This window comes from Danio aesculapii, chromosome 10 (assembly GCF_903798145.1).
Source record: "Danio aesculapii chromosome 10, fDanAes4.1, whole genome shotgun sequence".
Lineage (NCBI taxonomy): Eukaryota > Metazoa > Chordata > Actinopteri > Cypriniformes > Danionidae > Danio > Danio aesculapii.
Window position 1 is genome coordinate 900,974 of NC_079444.1, and position 25,581 is coordinate 926,554.

Genomic DNA, 25,581 nt, shown 5'->3' on the forward strand with positions numbered 1-25,581 from the left:
CTAATCATAATAGTTTTAATAACTCATCTCTAATAACTGATATATTTTCTCTTTGCCATGATGACAGTAAATAATATTAGACTAGATATTCGTCAAGACAGCTTAAAGTGACATTTAAAGGCTTAACTAGGCAAGTTAAGGTAATCAGGCAAGTGGTTTGTTCTGAAGACAATCGAATAAACAGATATTGCTTAAGGGGGCTAATAATTTTGACCTTAAAATGACTTTACAAAATTAAAAACTGCTTTTATTCTAGCCGAAATAAAAAAATAAGGCTTTCTCCAGAAGAAAAAATATTATCAGACATACTGTGAAAATTTCCTCGCTCTGTTAAACATCATTTGGGAAATATTTAAAAAAGAAATGAAAATTCACAAGAGGGCGAATAATTCTGAGCATATATGATGCATAATATTATTAGCTTTCCTGCTACATTTTGATTCTTTAAAAAATATTTCCCAAGCACTATTTAAAAGAGCATGGAAAATCGGCACAGTATTTCCTGCTGTATTTTATTTGGGTCTGGTGGACGCACTTTTAGCTTAGCTTAGCATAAGTCATTGAATCGGATTAGACCAGTAGCATCTCACTCATAAATGACCAAAGAGTTTCAATAATTTTCCCATTTCCATTCTGTAGTTACACTGTGCACTAAGACCGATAGGAAATTAATACGCAATATGACGACGCAGAAAATAGAAACAGAAAATGAAACTTTTCAGTTTAAGAACATGAAGTAACTACAGAAAAGTCAAGCTTTATAGACCATTTTGAGGGATGTGCACAAAAACAACTGTCCCAACGTATTTCCTGTTTAATATTTTTAATTTCTGTAGTTTCTGAGAATCAAAAGAAAAAAGCCACATATTCATAAATAATGTTATGATATCTGTTTTCACAATAAGTTATGATAGAATTGCATAATTACAATTATGAAATAGTTTGATAACAAGCAAGAAATGTTCATGGCCCAATGGCATCACGCTAATGGTCAGTATAGGATTATCAAAACTCCGTTATCATTTTCTCTATTATATATCTCTAAAGGCTGCACTGTGGTGCTGTGGGTAGCACGATCGCCTCACAGCAAGAAGGTCGCTGGTTCAAGCTCTGGCTGGGTCAGTTGGCGTTTCTGTGTGGAGTTTGCTTGTTTTGCCTGTGTTGGCGTGGGTTTGCTCCTGATGCTCCGGTTTCCCCCACAAGTCCAAAGACATGGGGTATTGACCTTAATCTTCAATGCGGAATATGGGGTATAGGTGAATTGGGTTGGTTAAATTGTCCGTAGTGTATGAGTGTGTATGGATGTTTCCCAGTGCTGGGTTGCAGCTGGAAGGGCATCCATAAAATAAATGCTGGATAAATTGGTGGTTCCTTCCGCTGTGGCGACCCCGGATTAATTAAGGGAAGAAAATGAATGAATGAATGAGTATATCTCTGAAATCAATTATCAAAACATCGCCTGAATGTTTTCGAAAATGGTAAAACCCAACCGTTTACCCCTGGGTGACGTCCTTCAAAAAAAGCTCAGGGGTAGCTTAAAATAATGTATCGGTGAAATTTGGGTAAGGGATTCATCAGAATAAACTGCAAAAATCAGTCCAAGGCACTCGAGGAATGTGTAAAAAATATTAAAAATCCTTTATTGACATGCTATTCCTTAAAACTGCGCATACACGTTTCGGCAAATATCTGCCTTCATCAGGGTAACAGTGATCAAGTGGACTTTCTTTTGGACACTATGATCTCTTTAGAATATCTAAACAATACTAAAATACTAAAGGTGGAGTGTTCCTTTAAGAAAAAACACTGTTGTCCAATGATTTTCCTAGTTAACCTAATTAATCTAGTTAAGCATTTCAGTGGCACTTTAAGCTGAATCCTATTTCAATTCAATTCATCTTTATTTCTGTAGCGCTTTTACAGTGTCGATTGTGTCGAAGCAGCTTCACATAGACGTTCTTGATCACTGAAACTGATTCAGTCCAGTTTTCAGAGCTGAAGTTCAGTTCAGTGTGGTTTAATTTTCACTGCTGGAAGTCCAAACACTGAAGAGCAAATCCATCCACGTGCAGCTCCACAAGTCCCAAAACAAGCAAGCCAGTGGCGACAGCGGCGAGGAACAAACTTCACTACTAGTAGTTTACTAGTACCTAGCAAAATAACTAGTAAGATATTATGCACATGGCAAAGACATCTTCTCTTCATTAAACAGCACTTGGGAAATATTTGAAATAATAAAAATGTGAAAAGAGAGCTGTGTTGTATTATTTTCACAGCATTGTGTAGTTTTATCAAAGTATAATACTGACCCATTCAGCATAACCATCATGAAGCACCGTCCATTCACGACTGTCGTTACTGAAGGCCACGAAAAATGAGGACACAAAGTCATTGCTGGAAGAGAAGAAGAGCTGTGGTTACAGGCGCCCCCTTGTCTTTGTGCTGTTCGTGTCTTAACTAAACGCGGCTTGGCACCGTAACATACAATACAAGGTATCTCTCCAATGTTAAAAGGAGTTTTTGACCTAACCATCTGCGACAGCAAAGTGCAAAACGGCTATTTTAGGAATGCTTTCTGTTACGTTGTGAGAGAATAACAAACAGCATAAACTACTATGACAATGATCACCTCAGGTACTGATTATGGGCTTTATTCAGTGTTAAATGCTGCCAATGTGAGTTTAAATACCATTTTCCCTTACATTTATTGCCATACTACTGAAAGCAGCAGCAGATTCACCTCAGATCTTGAAAATAAAATAACTAGTAGATGGTTTGAAATTGAAAATCAGAACTGTTATTCAGTGCAACCCAACATCAGTCACTCAGTAGCATATTAATAATGCTAAAGAGGTTTAATATTGATTAGTTTAAAAGCCTGTATCATTTCATTGGGAGTGCAGTGGCTGGTATTTAAATGTTTTTGTCGTGTCGCTTTTGGTGCATTTGCTGGAATCTTGTTGCATTAGGAAACGGCGTGAGTGTTTTGATGGTTGTCTTACTTTGATTCTGAGTTTCTGCCCTGTGTGATTACACCGGTAAACTCCACCTCTCGCCGGCCGTCCACCTGAAACCAGTGCTCCTTCTCCTCCGTATCAGCACACCACGCTCCACCGTAAACGTCCTCCTCATCAGCCGAATTCTGCAAAACAGATGCTTACCTTAAGATTCCTGTTTCTGTCCATATTGAACTGTATTTAAAATGTTAATAAAATAGGCAACAGAACTTTGCAAATGCTGTAAGTGCACCAAAATATGTACATTTAATTTTTAAACACATTAGTACACATATTAAAGGTGACGTATTATGCAAAAATCACTTTGATAAGGAGTTTAAACACAGTTGTGTGGCAGCAGTCTGTGATTATAACCAGCTTATAATGGTAAAAATTAATTATTTGTAATTTTTTATAGTCACACGTCATAAAATCAGTCTGCAGAAACACTTTGATTGATATTCACTCTTTGTACGTGTCATAAGAGGGGGAAAGCCCCGCCCATTAGTGACCATCTCTCTCCCATTAGCATAAACAGCCCTGAGTGAGAAGCAGCCATCAGCTATTACTGAAGACTAAGATGTACGTCAGGGACTGAGAGGATTATCCAGTTTTAGCAAGCACAAATGAACACTAGACTGCCTTTTTCTGAGACACTTCTGACATTTTCAGTGTTTCTCAAAGATGTTTTGAATCTGTCACTATGGTGACGCATAGGCGTTTGTAGGATTGTATGAACCTGCATGTTGAGCCGTCCTCTCAGAGCTGAATATCCATGATTAGACGACGAAGACGCCAGAATCTGATCATCCTCCACTCGATGGGACTCCAGTCCAAGAGGAGGACACTCTGACAGATGAGAAACACAGTTGTTGAATGCACTTAAAGGAACAGTTCACCCTAAAATAAATGAAAATGACCTGATCATTCATGTGGTTTCAAACGTTTCTGAGTTTATTTTATTCTGCTAAACACAAAAGAAGTTATTCTGAAGCTGAACTCTCCTTTTAAAGGGCACATATCATGCATCATCAACCTTTGGAAACTGTTTGGACAGATGTGTGTAGTAAAGTGTGTCCACTGTCGTATTGAAGTGATATAAACACAAACATCAAGTCCTTTTTAAATATATATATATATATATTAATGTTAAATAAGGACCAAAACCACATCGATTTTGAGGCCCACTGCACTGTGACGTAGTGAGATGGCTGACAGCTCTCTCTGAACATTGTATTTTAGACACCGACTGTATTTTTATTTCTTTTTACACAGGAAATCCATTTGTCCTGCACAAAGGCTGAAACTGGAGCCAGCAGCAGATCTGGCCCCGTCTGTGTCCAGCTGGAAGCCAAAACCACTGAGGGGGAAAAAAAAAACATGTGGGCTTCGACATTTACTGCCTTCAGCTCAGAGTGTGTTCACTGAAGTTGGAGCTAACACAATACAAGTAACGCCAGTTATGTAATAATTAGACCTGTCACAATAATCAATACTTATCGCACAAAACATGGACATGACCTCAATCATTTTCCCTGCTGAAAAATGCAGCTTAAACCAGCCTAGGTTGGTTGGCTGGTTTTAGCTGGTTGACCAGCCTGGTTTTAGAGGGGTTTTGGCCACATCCAGGCTGGTTTCCAGCCATTTCCAGCCTGGTCTTAGCTGGTCAGGCTGGAAAATGACCAGCTAAAACCAGCTAAAACTAGCTTGACCAGCCTGGTTTAAGCTGGACATAGCTGGTTTTGGCTGGGCTCCCAGCCTGGCTCGGCTGGTCAAGCTGGATATTATTGTTATTATTATTAATTTATATCCAATATTATCGCAATATATTTTCACTCTTTACATTAGAGTCAGGGAACAATCAACTCCCAGGAGTGTAGACCAGAGTTGTTTTTTTTAACTCTGTACAGTGTAAATATAGCTCATTTATAAAGGCGTACAAGTAAATCTCGTAAGAGTGTTCATTTAGCTCTAAAAATGTTTGTTTTTTACTCTGAAATGTGTTGTTTTAACTTGTTTGAGACAATATGTTCACTCCATCTGAGTTGATTTTCCCTCTGTTGGAGTTAAAATAACTCCGCTATTTTGCAGTGCACTCAAAACATGACATTATCCTTGTGATTTTTTAAGGTTTAGTTTTTTAAGGTAAGTGAATGTGTGGATAATACAATGTGTTGTTAATTGCAGAGCTCCTTTATTTAAAAAAAACCCCTGCAAGTTAGCAAAGGCAAGGAAAAGCAATGCAGTAACGTAAAGCATTACTTACCATACAAAGTACCCAAGTAATGCAACTAGTTACTTTTTTGAGGAGTAACTCGATATTCCTTTCCCCAAAACTGCTGAACTCCCAGAAAAGCTCTTCTGCATTTCTAAACAGCCTGATCTGAAAGGGACTGTGTGCTTCTGTTTATGGTTATGAAGTAATCTGTGGCTGTTTTCCAGAAATACTCACTCTTTGGCTCGGCATGAAGAGCTGTCTGCTTCCTCTTTTCCTCCTCCTCTTCTTCCCACATCTTCCGCAGTTTTTCTGCTGTGTACGGGAATGGACAGACTGAGCGTAATACCGAGTGACTTGTTCAAACAGGTCATTTACTTCGTTTTTTTTTGCATAATTCACTTTAAATCTATTCAATTATTGCCAGCGCAACTTAAGAGCGAAATGTGCAAATTATTTATCCTCCATATTTTTTAAATCAGTTTTTCACATTTTTTTTTTTTTGAGGAATATATCCTGCTGGATTATGAAAGACCTAAATGTCCATATTTTACACACACTGGGTTGAAATAACCCAGCAAATTTTTAGAGTGAATATGAAGACATTTTGTGTACATCACTAAATCATGTTGGGTTGTTCAACCCTAAATCAGAAAAAGGTTTGGACAGTATGGAAAACGCTAATAAAAGACAGTAGTGATTTCTAAATTTACTTTGACTATTTCATTGCAGACAACATGAATCAGGTAAATTGGTAAATGATGATGTGATGTGAAACAGGTGATGTCAACAGGTGATTGTAATTATGATTTGGTACAAAATCAGCATCCAAGAAAGGTCTAGTCCTTTAGGAGCAAAGATGGGCCGAGGATCGCCAGTTTACCAACGAATGCGTGAGAAAATAATTGAAATGTTTAAAAACAATGTTCCTCAAAGAAAGAGAGGGAGAGATTTGGATGTTTCACCTTCAACAGTAAAAGATTCAAGGAATCTGGAGGAATTTCAATGCTTGAAAGACAAGGACGCAAGCATAAGCTGAACAACCGTGATCTCCGATCCCTCAGGCGGCACTGCATCAAGAATCCTCATTCATCTATAATGGCTCATTTCCACTGAGTGGTACGGTACGGTACGGTTCAGTACGGGTCACCTTTATCAGGCTTGCGTTTCCACTAACAAGGGTACCCTTTTGGTGGGCGTGGTGTATGACAGACAGTTTCATTCGACGTCATTTTAGCTGGAGGAAATGTCTACAGTAAAGCTGTACGGGTCGCTCACATATCATATGAGAAGCTCATCTCATAAAACAGATGCTTTGCACACAAATACTTGTGTATAAATGTTTATTACTAACTTTTCAATGAACATGAGTTGATTATAACTGCAGATCAATGACAGCCTACTGTAACGTCTGTAATTATATCAAATAACTAAATAAATGAACATATATAAACACATACAGCCCCTTACAGTCTCTGATATGTTCCCAACTACAAACGAACTACACACAGCAGACATTTCGCTGGTATTTAGGTTCAAAACAACACAAAATATAGCCTACAGTCAGAGCAAACCTCTCATCTGTGTCTGTAATCTTCAGCAGCACATGTAGCCTCTGTTAGACAGTAATTCCGTCATTCTCAGTTCATATTAGTCCAAAATGTGAAGATAATAAGTTAGTTATACATGGCATTTTGTTCGCGTTTGTTGAAAAAATAATGTGCTCCTTTTTTTCCGGCTTCTCCTTTGTTTCTTCGCGCTTCACTCTCGCGTTTGTCAGTGTCTGACAGGATCGGGTTTCAAAAGCACATCAATAATCAAGCGCAGGTTATTATCATCAGCTCAAGAAGTTTGTTATTTCAGATATAATGTTAGACGCGCGGCGAGCGCTAGCAAGAAAGCGAAACGGCTCGCGCCTCAGACTAGCTCGTTAAAAACTACGGGGCACAGGGTAAATCTGCTCTTCTTCTTGCTGTCCATCAAGATGACGACAAGGTTTGTTTGAGCCCAGATCGACCATGGCTCGTTATTATATGTATTTATAATTCCGCTAAAATCTCTCGCTGTGTTTTTCAAACATGGCGGCTCTTTTGTTTTCATTCTGGCTTGTTGCGTAAGCGAATAACGTATCTCTGTAAACCAATAGCGTTCAGCTGCGCGTGTGGCTCCGCCTTTTGGATACCCTTTCTCGTGTTTGGTACCCTTTTGAAAAGGTGCCGAAAAAGTGGTACGGTACGGTTCGGTTCGGTACGCTTTTTGACAGTGGAAACGGCCATAAAAGTGTACCGAACCGTATCGTACCGTACCACTCAGTGGAAACGGACCATTATCAATATCACCACATGGGCTCAGGACTACTTTGGCAAACCTTTGTCAAGTACCACAATGCAGAGTTACATACACAAACGCCATTTAAAACTGTACTGTGCCAAAAGGAAGCCCTATGTTAACAGTGTCCAGAAGCTCTATCGACTTCTCTGGGCTCGGAGGCATCTGGGATGGACCATCACACAGTGGAAACGTGTACTGTGGTCAGATGAATTAGTATTTCAGGTATTTTCTGGGAGAAATGGATGCCGTGTGCTCTGGACCAAAGAATGAAAGGATAATCCAGACTGTTACCAGCAACAAGTCCAAAAGCCAGTCTCACTTCTGTGTTGGCACCATTAGTGCTGAAAAGTACATAGAGATTTTGGAGAAGCTGCCTTCTTTTCCAGGAGCGCTCATGCATATTTCAACAAGACAATGCAAAACCACATTCTGCACACATTATAAAGTCCTGGCTGCAGAGGAAGAGGATACAGGTACTGGCCTGTCTGCAGTCCCGACCTGTCTCCAATAGAGAATGTGTGATGCATTTTCAAGCATAAAATGCGACAATGAAGACCCCGTACTGCTGAACACCTTAAGACTTGTTTGCAGGAAGAATGGGACAACATTACACCTGAAACACTTCATCACTTGGTGTCTTCAGTCCCTAAACGTCTTTTAAGTGTTGTGAAAAGTAATGACAACATTACAAAGTGGTAAATGCTTTACTGTCACAACTTTTTTTGATTTGGGGTTGTATTTCACCTTAATCAAAACAAAGAAAACATTAAAAATGTTTTGTTTGTTTTATCAATGCAACATTATTTACATATCCATAAGCGTATGATCAAATTAAAGAGACAGTTCACCTAAAAATGAACATTTACTGACAGATTACTCATTCTCAAGTGGTTTCAAACCATTATACATTTCTTTATTCTGTTGAACACAAAAGAAGATATTTTAAAGAAAGGTGAAAACCTGTAACCATTGACTTCCACAGTAGAAAAAAACAAATACAATGGAAGTCAGTGGTTACAGGTTTCCAACATTCTTTCAAATATCTTCTTTTGTGTTCAACAGAAGAAATAAACACAAACAGGTTTGAAACTAGCAAAGAGTGAGCGGATGATAGCAGAATTTTGATTTTGGATGAACTATCCCTTTAATTTCTGTCATTTTCCTAAACAAATTTAAGCAGAAACATTTAATTTGATCCACCGGAGTGCATCCAATAAAAGCTTCATAAAAAATCTATTTGATATACAGACCCTTCTCCTCCTTGGCCTTTCTTGCTTTTTCCAGCTCTTCCTCCTGCTTTTTTGCCGCCACTAATATTTCAGAGAGAGCAAATATATAGATGTAAAATACTATACAATCAAAACAGCACAGATTTATGATCAAATATTAAAGATCTTACAAACGTACAGTCAGCATAATCATATTCCTCATACCAAGGGGCGATTGTTCGAGGGGTGGTAGTGGTTTCCTCTAGACAGAAAAGAAGATTCGAGGACACAATGTGGTATAATCATTGTAGTTATTTATGTTTTGCAATCTTGCATGAACGTGGTTGCATGTGAATTCACTTTTAATTTACTCTCAAACCTCATAGTAAAGTGTTGTGTGTGCCCAAATGAAAAATACCACAGTAATTTATAGTAAATACTAGTGTTTTTGAACCATACTATAGTAATGTACTTGAATTAATCTGTTGTGGTGATACGGTAGTTGCGTTTTACACTTATTTGGTATATTATACCACAATACATCACAGTTTAATGGAGTAAAAACTAGTATACTACAGTATTTATTACAGTTTATTAGGTAATGCTACATTATGAGGTAGCATTCATTAACAAAAAGTTGTAAATATATACTTTCCTAAAGTATGGTTCGAAACATTAGAACATTTACTAATAAATACTATGAGTATAAGTGTTTTTGCTATATGATTACTCTTTCATATATATTTCTTGCATGTTATTGCACTTAGCTAATGGTTATTAGGATGTAGCTAACCGTTATTAGCCTTTTGCTAATCACTGTTAGCATGTATAGTACACAGGAATCCCCATTTTGCTAGCACGAGTCAAACGAGCCAATACCTAAATCCCTACGATGTTCTGATGTAGAGATGTTGCTGTTGTTAAATGGTTGCTAGGTTAGTCTGTTTTGTTGCTATGGAGTCAATTGACAGTTTAAAGTGATGATACATCAAATTATCGCCAATATGAAGGATATAAGTCAACCCTGATGTCTCTATGATACTGCAGCATAAAGATATCTTTATAATGGCAGTCTAGGAGATCAGTTGGGTGCTCTAAATGGTTGCTAGGGTGTGCGGTTTTAGAATATTCCAGAGAGACCGATTGGTTGCTTGAGTTAAATGAGCCCACCCCAAATCTCTATGGTTTTTGGAATGGGAGTTTTTTCACCATTGTAAGTCAGTGAGCAAGTTTGTTTTGGTTAGAAAGGTCAGTCAGCGTTTGTACATGATTACCTGGGATTGGTAAGTATATACTCGGGTCATCGGTGGAGGACGGCTGCTTGACTTTAGGAATGAGGTCAGGCTCTTGAATTTCATCTGTCAGGAAATAAAATGTATTAGTAGCAGTATTAGAATGATTCTAGATTAAGGTTTGGGTTATTCTAATGAAATCGTCTAAAGAACCCATTCCTTCATTCATTTTCTTTTTTTGGCTTAGTCCCTTTATTAATCTTGGGTCGCCACAGCGGAATGAACCGCCAACTTATCCAGCATATGTTTTATGCAGCGGATGCCGTTCCAGCTGCAACCCACGCTGGGAAACTAAAGAACCCATTTGCAATATAAAAAATGTCTTAAGGGATAGTTCACCCAAAAATGTAAATGTCCTCATTATTTACTCAAGTGGTTCTAAATTTTCATGAATAGGTTTTTTTGTTGAACACAGTAGAAGATATTCTGAAAAATGTTGGGAATCAGCTGCTATTGACATCCAATGAACAGAAGTGGCAGAACTGACATTTTTGGCTGAACTATCCCCTTAGTGAAATGGAAATATTTTAAGGATGTTAAATGTTCTTAAATTGTGTATAAATGCTGATAATAAAGCTTTATTTTTAAAATAACACTCCTTTTTTTCCAGAAAATAGGCTCATTTTGCAGTGTTAAACAGTTGAGTTGTTGAATTTTACCACACTCAAAAATATTTTTTTCTGCTCGTTCAAACTGCCTAATTAAAATAAGCTGAAATAACTTAATTCTTGAGATTTCATTGGGGCAACTTAATTTCTTTGTGTTCAACCCACATAAATGTGTTAACAGTGTTAAATTATCAATCAATTTGTGTTGGGACAGCATGAATGGATTGTGTGAAACCCTGCTTTTTTTACACTGCATTTTTGAATCCATTCAGGAGATCTCCAGGTGGAGCACTTTTAGCTTAGCTTAGCAAAGATTATTAAATCGGATTAGACCGTTAGCATCTTACTCAAAAAAAACAAAACCTTGGGGACTATTTTCAGGTGCTGCGTAATATCATTGGGCCTGCTGCTGTACATAGGAAAATTATCAAAACTCTTTTTTTGTGTGTGTGAGATGCTAATGGTCCAATTGGATTCAATGATTTATGCTAAGCTAAAAGAGATTGGCTGAATGTTTTAAAAATGGTAAAACCAAACTGTTTAACTCTGGGGAATTTTTAAATGAGACTTTTCCAAAAAAAAGTGTTCCTTGAAGAGAGTAATGGATGCTGCTGTAAACATACGTCGGTTGTCCCAGTAATCCGGCACATGCTCTTTGACTGATGGAGGTGTTGTGGGGTCTTTCTTGCTGTGCATGTCTGTTGGAAGGTAAATAAATATTGTGATTAGCAATATTTGAATAGAAAACAGCCGCTTGATTTGCATAATATGCACTTTTTTGTCCCAAGTTGCAGACAATCAGAGATTGAATTGTTAATTCTTCCTTAATCTTTCAGAATTGTTTACACTCTTGTGTTGGTCTTGTGTTGGTCATATATGGACAAACCCAATTAAATTAAAATTTACATTTTTGTCCCACTTTATATTCGGTGGCCTTAAGCAATATGTACTTGGACCAAAATTAATCATTTGTTACACTGTAAAACCCAAAAAGTTAAGGTAACTCAAACCATTTAAGGAAACCGATTGAAAAAACCATTTAAGTTCAAAAACGAATCCAAATGAGTACTGTGAACTCCATCCATTTGAGTAAACGAAGCAATTTGAGCACAGATGAGCCCAATAAACGAAGAGAACTCAAACCAACTGAGTACTGTAAAACCCAAAAAGTTAGGGCAACTCAAACTGTTTGAGGAACCGATTACTACAAACCATTTGAGTAAAAAAAACTAATCTAAATGAGTACTGTGAACTTATTTAATGAACTCGTTACCTTCAACACTGAGTTCAAAACTCTTTTCAAATCAGTAGAATTAACTTTCAGTCAATTTTTGAGTTAACTACACTCATTTCATTTGATAAAGTTGACTGTTGGGGTTTACAGTGTACTTATTGTGTAAATACATGTTTTTACATTGTACCTTGATTAAATGCCTGCATGTAATAACATCTGTAATTAAACTGTTGACCATCCCTTACACCATAACCCACCCTTAAACCTACTCATATCACCAAACCTGTCCCTAACCCTACGCATATCCACTAGAAGTGTTCTGAAATACATTATGAAAGGGTGCCGAAAAAGTGGTACGGTACTGTTCGGTTCGGTACGCCTTTTGACAGTGCAACGGTCATAAATGCGTACCGTACCGAACCGTACCGTACTGTACCACTCAATGGAAAGGGGCCATAAGTACATTGATGTAAGTACCAAATTTTAACTTAATGGTTGGGTTTGTTCATATTTGACCCAACATTGGGTTAAAACAACCCAGCATTTAAAATATTTTAATAAAATAATTTAAAACACAGATATAATTTAATCCTTACTGGTGCAACCCACTCAGTGTGTTTTGTAGTGGGTCGAATCTGAACATTACATGCAATTTTCCATGAAATTGCTCAACTTTCAACAGTATCAACCCATTATAATAATCAACAGTAAACCCATACTGCTAATTTGGTTTTACATCTCATTGAGTTCATATGGGATTAAAGATGAAGACTGTATTTTCTCCCATCGGTAGAACCATTATTTCTGGGTGGTGTTTTCTCCACACTCAGATCTCCCTCTGCTCTTCTTCAATGTAAATCTACAGGAGTTTTCTGCCAGTGTTTACACTCCTCAAGGAGTCGATCTACCATTGACTTGCTCTATAATTACACCCACTCATAGTCCAGAAATTCTGCATACTCAAATGAACCTAATGGATTGGTTGAATTATGACTGGAGCAATTATTCATGCGTTTCAGCTCTATCATGTTTTGCAACATGGTTGATTTTCTGTGTCGTACTGTACATGTTGTCATACCGTGATCTGGGCCAATGGGTTTCTCCATCTCTGTCTCCTTTGGTGACACTGTTGGAAATATTGAGCAAAGAAAACCACATGAGCATTCCGTTTAAAGGGGACCCTTTTTACAAGATTAAAAAAAAAAGTCTAGTATGAGTGTGCATGTGAAGTTTCAGCTCAAAATCCCACACTAATAATGTTTTATAACTCTTTGAAACTGACCCTTTTAGACTGTTTGTGCCATTTTGGTGACTGTTGCTTTAAATTGAAATGAGATTGTGCTCTTTTCAGAAGAGGGCGGAGCTACAAATGCCTGTGTGTCAGCATAGTGCCAGATTCAAAAACAAGACTAACATCCTATGCTAATGAGGGAGAGATGGTCACTAGTGGGCGGGGCTTTCCCCCTCTGATGATGCGTACAATGTGAGCATGTCAATCAAAGTGTTTCTGCAGACTGATTTCATCAAGTCTGATTACAAAATAATACAGTTAATAAATCTTTACCATTAGAAGCTGGCTATATTCACACACTCTTGCCACACAATCGTGTTTAAACCCCTAATAAAAGTGATTTTCGCATAATAGCTCCCTTTTAAAACAACAATGTGCTGATATATTATGTATTTACTGTACGTACACGTGTCCCATCCCAACTCCAGCAGCAGTTTCTCCTCCTCTTCCTCCATTGTTGGCTTCTTGGTTGGTTTAGTTTCTCTAGCTGGTGTTGTTGGCTTCGCTGCTTTCGGCTTTTTGGTGGCTTTAGGAGGCTTTGGCTTCTTGGTGGCCTTTGGAGGTTTGGATTTCTTTGTTGGTTTGGGTTTTTTTGTGGGCTTCGGTTTCTTGGCTTTGGCTTCCCTCTCAGCCGCCTTCTTAGCCTTGGCTAGACAACAAAATGAGAGAGCACGGCTGACATATATGTTCTGCTTTGAAGTTATATACAGCGAGGAAAATTCATTTTGAACACGTCACCATTTGTCTATAAAATATATATTTCTAAAGGTGCTGTTGACTTGAAATTATCACCGGATGTTGACAGCAAACAAAGAAATCCACACATGCAAAGAAAACAAAACTAATTAGATTACACATGAACTTATGTTGTTATAAAATGAAATGAGGCAGGGAAAAAGTATTAAACACATGAAGAAAGGGAGGAGTAGAAAGGCAGTGAAAGCCCAGACAGCAGCTGAAATCTCTCAGTAGCTCTTCAGCAACCCTCTGCCCTTCATCAGTGTAAATGAATATCAGCTGCTTCAGTTCAACATCTACATTAGCAGGAGGATGAAGATGAAACCAGGGTGGACATTTCAGCAAGACAATGATCCAAAACACAGCCAAGGAGACTCTCAAATGCTTTCAGAGAAAGAAAATCAAGCTGTAGAATGGCCCAGCCAATCACCTGAGCTGAATCCAATAGAGAATACAAAATAAAGCTCAGATTTGATAGACGAGACCCACAGAAACATCAAGATTTTGACACTGTGAAAGTCAAATTCTTCATATGAGTGCCGTCTTTAGGCTGCCATCACCAATAAAGCCTTTTATATAAAGTATTAATACATTTCAGTAGTTCAGCTCTTATTTCTGGATGGACTATCCCTTTAAGGATGCAAAAAAAGGAACATCCGTCATGTCCATTTCTGTTAAAAACCCAGAGGAAAAGTTTGCTCAGACATTTTCCCTAAAGTTCCTTAGGATCAAATAAATTGAAAAAACTACAACTACCATGCAGGAGAGATGTAACTAGCCTTTTCCTTTCTACAGACGAGGATGAAGATGTCACACTGACATGCTGGAACGGCCCGTTTAGATGGTGGATGTATGTCAAACTCTTAATTGTCCACATTTAACAAATCAAAGAGAAGCTTTTATAAACTTTTACAGCCGTCATAAACTGCTGAAACCACTCTGACGGTGGAAGCGGCGCTTGAAATCCTGCCAGATTAAATCCAGACTGTGGAGAACATAAATAAATCACTGTCCATGGGTGAAAGCCATCTATCTCACACACCAAACATCTCATCAGATGTGAATTACCACTCACGCTTGTGTTTAAAGGCTTATGAAGAGATCACTTAATAACAATCACTTTAATAAGAGGAACAATGAGATTTAATGTAAATAAACAGTGGAAACTGAGGTATTTGCTGCTTTTTACTGTTTAGAAATAAACATTTGCAGGCTGTTACAGGAAATTGATAGTTGGTAGTTAAAAGAATGAAGCATTAAATGACCAAAATAATAATTTCTTGTAAAATGAACTCCAATAATCTTCTTATGAAAAATATGTTTATAAATGGCAGTATTCTCATGTTGCCTCTTCTAGAGTTTCTGAGGAGATCATTTGTTTTCTATCACACCTATACGTGGAGTATATTTTAGTGAACTAAAGTAGAAAGTAGTGAATGAGGGTATAGGGGCGATTTTCAATATAGCCGTCCGGGTCACGGCACCAACAAATGTTTGGAACTTATTTGCAAAGACTTGGGGAGTGTTGCAACCCAGGCTCATTCTGAAAACGTAGTCCTGCGGACGTTTCTGGAGACGGCGAATTATGTAGCCGGAGGTACGTATGGCTGCATTTCATTTATTTAAGCGAACGCTACTGGGCGGTGTGACGCCGTTCCTTTTAGTGCTTACCGGCTGACCGCTTACCTTCGTGTGGAGGGCTTTCCTGCCGCAACCAGTTTGTCCGGTTAGCTCGTCCTGTACGTCGGTGGACTTGACACACAGAGAGGAGCTGACCATGATGACGACCGGGTTCGAGTCCGGGAACAAGTTCATAACAAGGCGAGAATGTGGTAAAATTCGAAAACGTGGTTAAAATAATCAGACGAGGGCTTTTCTTTTTCTGGACGGCTTTTGTAAATTGTTGGTTGGGTTTTGGGAAGATAAATATGTGTTTAATTGTGTATTATGAGTTGTAATCGCTCCGCGTGGCTTGTAATCACGTACCTACTATAGATCAGTGCTTGTACTGTATCTCTGTACGGTTAAATGCATTCCTGAACTTGCGATCCTCTGACAATTGTCTTTGCCATGGCCACCATCAGCTGTTCCTCACACGCATGACGTGGTCAGTTTTCAAAATAGTTCAACTTTTGGCACTGTGGATTAATACTGAATGTGTGTTGCTGTTATTACGGTTGTGGTTAAGAACAGAGCAATATGTTGGTGTTTAACTGCATTGCTTTAATGCATTCCTGCATTGGGCTCACGCATATACTCTGAACTCTGGCTACTTCATAACAATGGTTGCGCTGAACGCAGTTGACCAATCATAACAGACTGGGTCATTGGACTAATCAGCGGAGATTAGCCTCAAGCAAAGGAAAGGTTGGGAACAAATCAGTCCCTGAACAAATCATTTGGGAGTCTTTAGGATAATTTTTATTGGGATAGGACAGTGGAGATTTTACATTTTACAATTGGATCCGCATTATCCAATTCTCAATGCACCAATCAGATGACTCCTAAGCTACTACAAATGGGTTACGTATCACCGCTATCTTCGTTTTGAAGAATCCCCCCTTCCACCCCTACTCCTCCTTCTTCCTAGATGGGTGACACGGTGGCCCAGTGCTTAGCACTGTTGCCTCACAGCAAGAATGTCTCTGGTTCCAGGCTTTACCAAACCAGCAGACGTTTCTGTGCGGAGTTTGCATTTCTCCCTGTGCTCACGTGGGTTTCCCCCGAGTTCCCCGGTTTCCTCCCACCATCCAAAAACATGCAACATAAGTTAATTGACTAATCCAAACCGGCACTATAGACATGCTCCTAGTAAATGGTTATCTCTCAAGAGCAATCACTGGCTGTTCATTGGTTATTACAGCAGGGGAGTTCTCAGGATCTACCTCAGCTCAAACTCCCCTCTCGCCTTGCAACAGGAGGGAGCCCCGAGCTCGAGGATCTTATGAGTTCAGGGCTCTCTCCCGGGACAGCATGCCAAACAGACAGGAAAGTGTGGGGAGCAGAGATAGGGGAGGGATCGGCAAAGGACCCCGAGCCAGGAATCGAACTCGGGTCACAGCGAGCACCTTGGTTACACACACACATGGCTATCTCAAACAGATCAGATAACTCCACGTGTTTCAACTCAAACCAAATGTGGCCTCTGCCTCTCTTCCTGTCTGTTTCCCAAACCTCACAGGACTCGAGCAAACGGAGGAGTTTGTTTTTGCAGTCAAGACCCCGTAATGTTTTCACAAACCATCTGTGATTTTCGTCCAGCCCACAACTGTAATTTCATTCCCACATGCCTCCTGCTTCACGTTTCTTTTTCCAGATGAAAGACCAAAACGAAGCAGAAGAAAAGAGCAGCAGAAAGTGTGTCAGTCTACAGACTAGTCATGGCTTTTCTAGAATTGTTGCATAACCTCATGAAGAGCCAGTAAAAGCTTTCGGCGTAGCCAGTAATCTGTCATTTTGACAAAGCACGTCTTTCCTCTCCTACATAAAACTGGGCTGCAGCCACCGAAAACCTCATTACATAAAGCCTAAACGCCTTATTACTAACTGTTGAGCACTTTATAAAGGCAACTTACCAGCTAAAATCTCCTCAGGTGTCTTTTTACCCTTTGGTTTTCCCTTTTCAGCCATGTCTTCTTCAGGCTCGTCCATCTGAGCGTCATCTGAAAACCCTTCCTGCAGATCTTCTCTTTTGGATTTAACGCCATTGCTTTGTCTCATTTGGACGCTTCTGGTTCTCTGGTTGGGAGCATCAGCCAACCCTTCATTGATAGCAAATGTCAAAATCCAGCATAGAGCAAATAAGGCTGCACATATTGAAACCCTCATGGTCTTCTAGGATCTTCTTCTGCACCAGTGCTACAGTTTAGAGATGGTAGGTGTGTGCGTAAACCGGTCGGCTAGGACTCTAGTCTATGAAAAGTTGTTGATCCGAATGTTTGCGGACTCTTGGGCTGCGCTGGAGATGGAAGAAATGAAGCTGGTGTGGAGGTCAGATGTAAGGGGGATTGTGGCTGTTTTCCGCTGTTGTAGTGGAAAGGAATTCCTCTGACATCCCCCTCTGAGTGAGTGAGGAGGAGGAGGAGGACAAAACACACCGAAAAAAGAGGAGGAGACTGAGAGAAAGAGAGAGGGAGGTTTAACAAGTACTTTAAAAGGGAGCTATTATGCAAAAATCACTTTTATAAGGGGTTTAAACACAGATGTGTGGGAACAGAGTGTTAATATAACCAGATGCTAATGGTAATAATGTATTAATTTCATTTTTTATAATCAGGCTTGATCCAGAAACACTTAGATTGACATTCTCTATTTGTATGTGTCATCAGAAGAGGAAAGCCCCGCCCATTAATTCAATTTAACTCAATTCACCTTTATTTGTATAGCGCTTTTACAATGTAGATTGTGTCAAAGCAGCTTCACATAAAAGGTCACAGTAAATAGGTACAGTAGTTCAGTCTGTAGTATAGTTCATTAGTGAGCATCTCTCCCTCATTAGCATAGAACGTTAGTCATGTTTTTTTTCTGCCACTATGCTGACACACAGGCATTTGTAGCTCCGCCCTCTTCTGAACAATCTCATTTGAATTTAAAGCGACCACCAAAATGGCCAAAATTAGGATCAAAGCCTAAAAAGGGGCAGTTTCAGAGAGTTATGAAGTGAAGTTTATTTATAAACTAATTTCGAGAGGATCACGTGCTTATGATTACTAGCGGCTAGATCCGCATTATCCAATTCTCAATGCACCAATCAGATGACTCCTAAGCTACTACAAATGGGTTACGTATCACCGCTATATTCGTTTTGAAGAATCCCCCCATCCACCCCTACTCCTCCTTCTTCCTAGATGGGTGACCCGGTGGCCCAGTGCTTAGCACTGTTGCCTCACAGCAAGAACGTCTCTGGTTCCAGGCTTTACCAAACCAGGCATTTCTCTCCGTGCTCACGCGGGTTTCCCCTGGGTTCCCCGGTTTCCTCCCACCGTCCAAAAACATGCAACATAAGATAATTGACTAATCCAAACCGGCACTATAGACATGCTCTACTTTCTATTTCAGAGGTCACCACAGCGGAATGAACCGCCAGCTATTTCGGCATATGTTTTATGCAGCGGATGCCCTTCCTGCCACAACCCATTACTGGGAAACACCCATACACTCTCACATTCACACACACACACACTACAGCTAATTGAGTACTCAATTCCCCTATAGCACATGTGATTGGACTGTAGGGGAGCACAGGAGGAAACCACGCCAACACAGGGAGAACATGCAAACTCCACACAGAAATGCCAACTGACCCAGCCGGGACTCGAATCAGCAACCTTCTTGCTGTGAGGGCACAGTGCTAACCACTGAGCCACCGTGTCGCCAACATCCATTCTACACTTTAAGAAAAAAGTTGACTCAGCTTAAAATCGAAAGATAACTTCCTGCACAGCTTTGAGTTGACTCAACTTTTAACCCAAGTACTGCACTTCAATACAATACAATACAATACTATAAAATATTTATTTATAAAGCACATTTAAAAACAACCAAGGTTGACCAAAGTGCTGTACATAAGAGTACTAAAGACAGAGAAGCAGAATATAACAGAAACATTTAACAAATAGGAGCAATAAAACAGTGATCAAGGAGTATTAAAAGCGAGAGAAAATAGACACAGTAGGTCTTTAAAACAGACTTAAACACAGAAATGGAGGGGGGAAAGTCTAATGTGAATTGGTCGGGTGTTCCAGAGTTTAGGACCAGCAACAGCAAACGCTGGATCACCTCATTTTTCAAGGCATGTTCTGGGCCTGGTGAGTAAAGTGAGATCATAAGATCTTAATGATTGAGATGGGGTATACGGACTTGACTTGATACACTTGACTTGATGTAATTTGAGTCGACTCAAAAAAGCTCTGCAGCGATTTGCTTCACATTTTTATAGGTTGAGTCAACCTTTTTTATACTGTAGGAAGATGTAAGGATCCAATTAAATAACTGAATGAACACCTCAGTGAAAATCGGTTTCATTCCCCCAGTAATCAGAGGCTATGGTCTTTAGCATCCTTTTTAGAGCAACCGACTTCCATGCAGAAGGTCGCCGGTTTGATCCCAGCCCGGAGCGGGTTGGGTGGAGTAGGACCGGCAGGGTTACATAGTCTACTACCGTGGTCCTCAACCACCAGGCTGTGGATCAGTATCGGTCCGTGGATCAATTAGTACGGGCTGCGCAAGAAACCATGAATTATTTCTGTTTTATTTATTATCTACGGTGGCCGAGAGAGCTTAACGTGCTGCAGTTTAAGAAAAACACCAGCAAATAAAGAAACGATCTTCATCAATTTTACAGCACGCGTGTTGCAAATTCTCATAACACAAAGAACTTAAGAAACACACTGCAAATTGGTCACAACACTTGCATAAATCCACGTAACACAACGGAAATGCATGAGGACCATGACGGACCCTGCTGAGATATGGATGTGTTATCACTGTTGCTCAGTGAAGTGATTGGTGGTCTTCGAAAGGCGAGTTGTTTTTCGTTTATTTTAATATTCTGATTAAATGACATAACACATCCATATCTCAGCAGGGTCCGTCATGTTTTTGGGGTTGTGACCGATTTGCAGCGTTTCATCAGTTGTTTGTGTTGTGACCGATTTGACCAGGATCGTTTCTTTATTTGCTGCTGTTTTCTGTAATTGCATGTGCTTTCTTAAATTGCAGCACGTTAAGCTCTCTCGGCCACCGTAATTATCCTAAACGATATCTCGGTCACTTCAGCGCCCAAATTTAACCCATAAGCAGCATAAGCAGTTTTGGGTGTTCCCCTTAAGGGAAGGGGTTTCCCAATTCTCTTTAGCTTGAAGGCGTAGGGCTAAGGGGAAGGGGTGAGTGGCCTTTTGAACGAAGATTTTTCAGCACCACACTCGAAACCAAGGGGTAAGAAAAGCTCCCAGAATACACCAGCTACACCCGGAAGTAAGGAGATCCACAAATTAGTATTTTTTTGTCATTATTATGAATTTTTACAACAAACAAGCACATGTTTTAATATATTCATCACTGCGTTCATGTTTTACCGTCATGCTTTTGAAAAAAAAACTCAGCTAAAATAAAAAACGCTGAATTTCGCGATCTATCATCCATAACAATAACTCCTGGACAGCAGTCCTACAACATTCTGACACTCGATGACACTGAAATACCCTGTCAGAAAAGTCCAGTGGCTGGGATTGAGCTTTTACAGTGTCTGCTGTAATCTTAATGTTGGTTCTTGCATGTTTACATGGCCACAGTGTAAATGCGCAGTATAGTTACGATCTTATTGCCACATTATATCGTTATGATGACATCTGATGACGTGTGCAGGTGCTGTAGTGCTGTCCCAATTCCTAGGGGGAAATTTTGAAGCCCTTCCCCTTCACACTTGGTTTTAAGGGCGAAGGGGTATAAAAATAGAATTGGGATTGGGCCTTTTTCAGATCTCAAATTTCTCTTGCGAATGTGTGACGTTGCATGAAATCTATCAATAACAGAACTTTAACCTTCGCTTGGTCTCAACCATGTTGGCTCTCAACTTTGCCTTGTAGAGCTAATATACTTTTTATTGACACCACCACATTTATGACTCCATTCCTGGTTTGCGTTGATTCAGAATGTGAAAAATAGCGGAGGCTTCTCTGGCAGCCATGCAAAAGCAGCTATTTATTGATGGTGCCAGCGGACATCTGACGTTAATCAAACACATGTGTTTCTGTTTGACTCATTTGGAGGCATTTCAGACGTTTGCTTACGTTCACCATCGTGAGCCAGGAGTCGCTTCTTATCTTCTGATTTCCTGTCTGTCGCCTCTTTCTGCCGTCCAGCTGTAAATGAATCTGCTACTGGATTTAATTGACTCTATATGTTATTTTTTCCAGCGCACAAATGAACTGAAATCATCAAGTCCAGTCCATTTGACTCTCACTGGCAGCATCAATATTTTGTCAGTGGAAATATGCTTATTAAAATAAATGTAATAAACTGGGAGATGGGAGCAACAGAGGCAATGTGCTGATTACAAAACTAAAAACAAAGGAGGTCTGCAAACAAACTCCGGGTCAGAGTAAGTTTTTGGGTTGACAAAACCAAAGAAATCCAACCTGGGGTGCGTTTCCCATAACCATCGTTAGCCAACTAAGGTTGCAAGTTCCGTTGTTACAAACATAGTTCATCGATTTGTCGTTTCCCAAATGCATCATTTCAATAAACATTCGCAAACTGGGTCGCAAACTTGTGCCCTTGCAACTACACCTCTGGAGCTGTAGTTAGAAACAGTTCCTGGCTGTGTTCTATTCCCACTTATCCCCCCTATGCCCTATTCATTTAGAACATTCTGATTTAAACTTGGAATGATTAAAAACTAAAAAAGCATTAAAGTCATCACTCATACGTTTAATTTGCTTTTAAAGTATCTTTACAGTTCGGTGTTAGCGATCTTCATGTTTAATTGCGCTCCCTTTGCACAAAGAAATTCTGGGGTTTTTCTCTAAAGAAGTAGTTACTCCACTCCATTTAGAGCGTCATTATGGGCGTTTTACGTTATAACTAACGTGGTTCAAACGATGGATCTGCGACAGAGAAACTACAGCTTTTGGGAAACGCTCGTCACTACATTGTTCTTTTCCTAAAGGATGTATCGTACTATGATAGTTCAGCCGCGAGTTACAGCGTTGTTGTTTGGGAAACGCACCCCAGGATAAGATCAGGTTAATTTGACTCACAACACTTGATTTTGTTAACTCAGAGTTTAACCCAGAGTTTGTGATTAACTATATTAGACCAGCAAACATGGTTGTGCAGGGCCCATGCTGGCTATTTGCAGACAGTGAGGGCTACGGCCAGCCCACACCAAATCTAAACAGGCCCGGTGCAGACTAAAGTCTTGGATTTATACTTAGATTGTATCTTAGATTTATACTTCTGCATCGAGTGTATGCGTATGGTCCGGCGCAGCCTTTGCACGGTTTCATTGCCCTTGCCGTTTGAGCTACTTGTAGTGTTCAGTAAAAAATTTAAATGTGATTGAAATGTGATTGGTCGACTTAGCAGTGACCCATCAGTGTGGGCGGGGCCGAGAGCTGTGGGAGAGGAGCGGGCCATTGGCGCGAGTATTTAAAAGTGTCAAGACCCGTGGAGGAGCTCGAAATTGTTCGAGCACAAGTCTTTTGTTTTGTTTACGTCGTGATTAAAGTTGTTGCACGTCTGCCGGTTCACTCAGAGTAGCCAGTGCAGGGCCTCATGGAAAACGTTGGCCCTTACCTAGCCCACAGCAAGCCCCTATTAGCCCCACACTAGATTGTTACCTCTGTATTTATAAGTTTGATTATCTCTTAAGACGTGTTAACTACAATGAACAGAGTCCTTACTGAGTCAAATCCTTAATTAAACACCAGTGACTAATATATAGACACCAGGATAGTGTTGACATTATTGTCAGTTTACTTACAAGACATTTGCCCACTACCTGGACTTCTGACAAAGTACAGAAAAAACAATCTCTTATGAGAATTGTTTTGTTTGGATGATTCTAGAGAGCTTCATGATCATGTCTGTACAACAAAAATCCTTTATAGTAACACAAAATTGCCTTTGTTAGGGAGGACTTGCTTCCATTCTGCGTTCTGGAATTAGGGGTAGGACGTTGAAAGCCTCATGTGACAGGAATTTCAATTTCTTTTTTATTTCTTGAAATCTTTTATTTGGTTGATTGCTTGCATGAGAATTTATTCAGAAATTAAACATGTAGAAAATTGCTTATAAATGGAAAATGGCAAATGTGAACCTCTGCAACTATAGTTGCCGTTGGGCTTATATAGATTAAGTCAGTGGAATTTTTGGCGGGCAAAAAACCCAACACCTTAGAAAAGTCAAAGCAGAGCATTCTTGAATAACTCGCATAATTAAAGCCCACTTTCAAGTGTCTGAGACAAAAACTGAGGGACTAGTTTTGTGCTGTATTTTGTCGGAGGTACAAAAATTCTATAGAAAATACATTTTAAGTTAAGCAAGAATTTACGAGAGAGTTCAGCTCTCTGAAATAACAAAGTAATATAATGTGTAAAAATATCATCTTTATTGTTTGTATTTTAGAATTTTACAAATAGTTTCATTTAAACTGTGGTATAAATATAATTGGTAAAGACATTAATATTATGACAGCGTTGTAAAAAATTAAATACATTAAATATCTTGCTGGCCCTCGTTCACTCTTTAAAATAAACTCTCTTTAAAGGAACTCTGGAGCACATTAGAGCAAAAATATGATTATTTACATATAAAAAAGTTGACATTTCGTCATAAGATCTTCATTTCAGTGTCTATGCAAAAAAATAAATCCCACATCCCACATAGAAATCTGATATATATATATATATATATATATATATATATATATATATATATATATATATATATATATATATATATATATATATATATAGCAATATATGCAAATTACAGTACATATAGTTAACATTCACTAGACATTCAAGTTGATATTTGGATTTCACATATATAAAACATATGTCATATATGCAACATGTACTTTGAAATATTGCAAAAATGGCCACTTAAATATGTTTGTCCCTACTATTGGAAATACAAATATACAATTAATATAATTATTTTGTTCCCTAATAATGCCGTCTTATTATCTTTTAGGAAAAGCCCGTGTCATTTCCACTCAAAAACAAACTTGCTGGTGGAATAAAAGGAACTTTAAGTCAGAATTTGCCAGGGATATGAATAATTTGACTATATTTATGTTTAATAATCGTGTACTATATTTATTTTAAATAAACCTGACTATATATACATGGCCATAAATGAACACATATATAAAATTATAGCTAATATAATTGAAAATATATTAGGGCTGCACGATGGGAAAATCAGCGATATGGGATATTGTTGTTGAGTGTTGCGATAATCATATTCCTCATATACGATACACGGTTTCTTATATATTATATACGATAAAACTAGCACTTTTTTATCAGCAATAATATATTTAATTATTATAATTGTATATAATGATCATACTAAAATAAACAGGTAATAGATCTTTTTCTAAGCTAATTACATCTACAAATGCGCATCTCATTGGCCACATCTGTCTCACGATTCAATTTATTGCACTTCTCTGCAATATGGATATTGCATATACTATTATCGTGATAAAGATAATTTTTCGGTATCTTGCGCAGCCCTAACATATATCTACATACATGTAACTCTAATGGCTGAAAGAAAAATATATGTGAACAAGCGTTCTTTGCAATTGGAATTACATGTATGTAGATATATATTAGGGCTGCACGATATATCGAATATATTATAATATGCAATATATCATTATATGCAATATCTATATCACAGAGAAGTGCAATAAATTTAATCAGATGGGCTTTTTTTTTAGATGAACATATATAAATATATGTATATTTTACCATAAATGTACATTTTTGTAATTCCAATGCTAGAAAATATATAAACAGCCATTTTTTTTGCAATATTTTGAAATATATGTTGCATATTTAACATATTTTAGACATGTTAAATCCAAATATTCATTCATTTTCCTTCCATTCATAGTGCCTGATTTATCCACAGCGGAATGAACCACCAACTA

The 25,581-nt window shown here is 38.7% G+C and overlaps 1 protein-coding gene across 2 annotated transcripts in view; it reads right to left on the reverse strand.

The window, feature by feature from the left end:
- aebp1a (AE binding protein 1a) overlaps positions 1-17,978 on the reverse strand; it is a 30,572-nt gene extending 12,594 nt beyond the window's left edge. The window contains exons 1-11 of one of the 2 annotated variants that reach the window (XM_056466530.1): positions 17,489-17,978; positions 13,582-13,824; positions 12,963-13,010; positions 11,274-11,348; positions 10,025-10,108; positions 8,950-9,012; positions 8,793-8,852; positions 5,449-5,526; positions 3,736-3,845; positions 3,003-3,142; positions 2,310-2,394 (exon numbers count right to left, since the gene is read on the reverse strand). In XM_056466530.1, the coding sequence (XP_056322505.1) occupies positions 2,310-2,394; positions 3,003-3,142; positions 3,736-3,845; positions 5,449-5,526; positions 8,793-8,852; positions 8,950-9,012; positions 10,025-10,108; positions 11,274-11,348; positions 12,963-13,010; positions 13,582-13,824; positions 17,489-17,741 (1,239 nt within the window). In that variant the 5' untranslated portion in view covers positions 17,742-17,978. The remainder of the gene's footprint in view (positions 1-2,309; positions 2,395-3,002; positions 3,143-3,735; positions 3,846-5,448; positions 5,527-8,792; positions 8,853-8,949; positions 9,013-10,024; positions 10,109-11,273; positions 11,349-12,962; positions 13,011-13,581; positions 13,825-17,488) is intronic. The other variant, XM_056466531.1, reaches the window with a different exon arrangement.
- Positions 17,979-25,581: the final 7,603 nt, after the last annotated feature.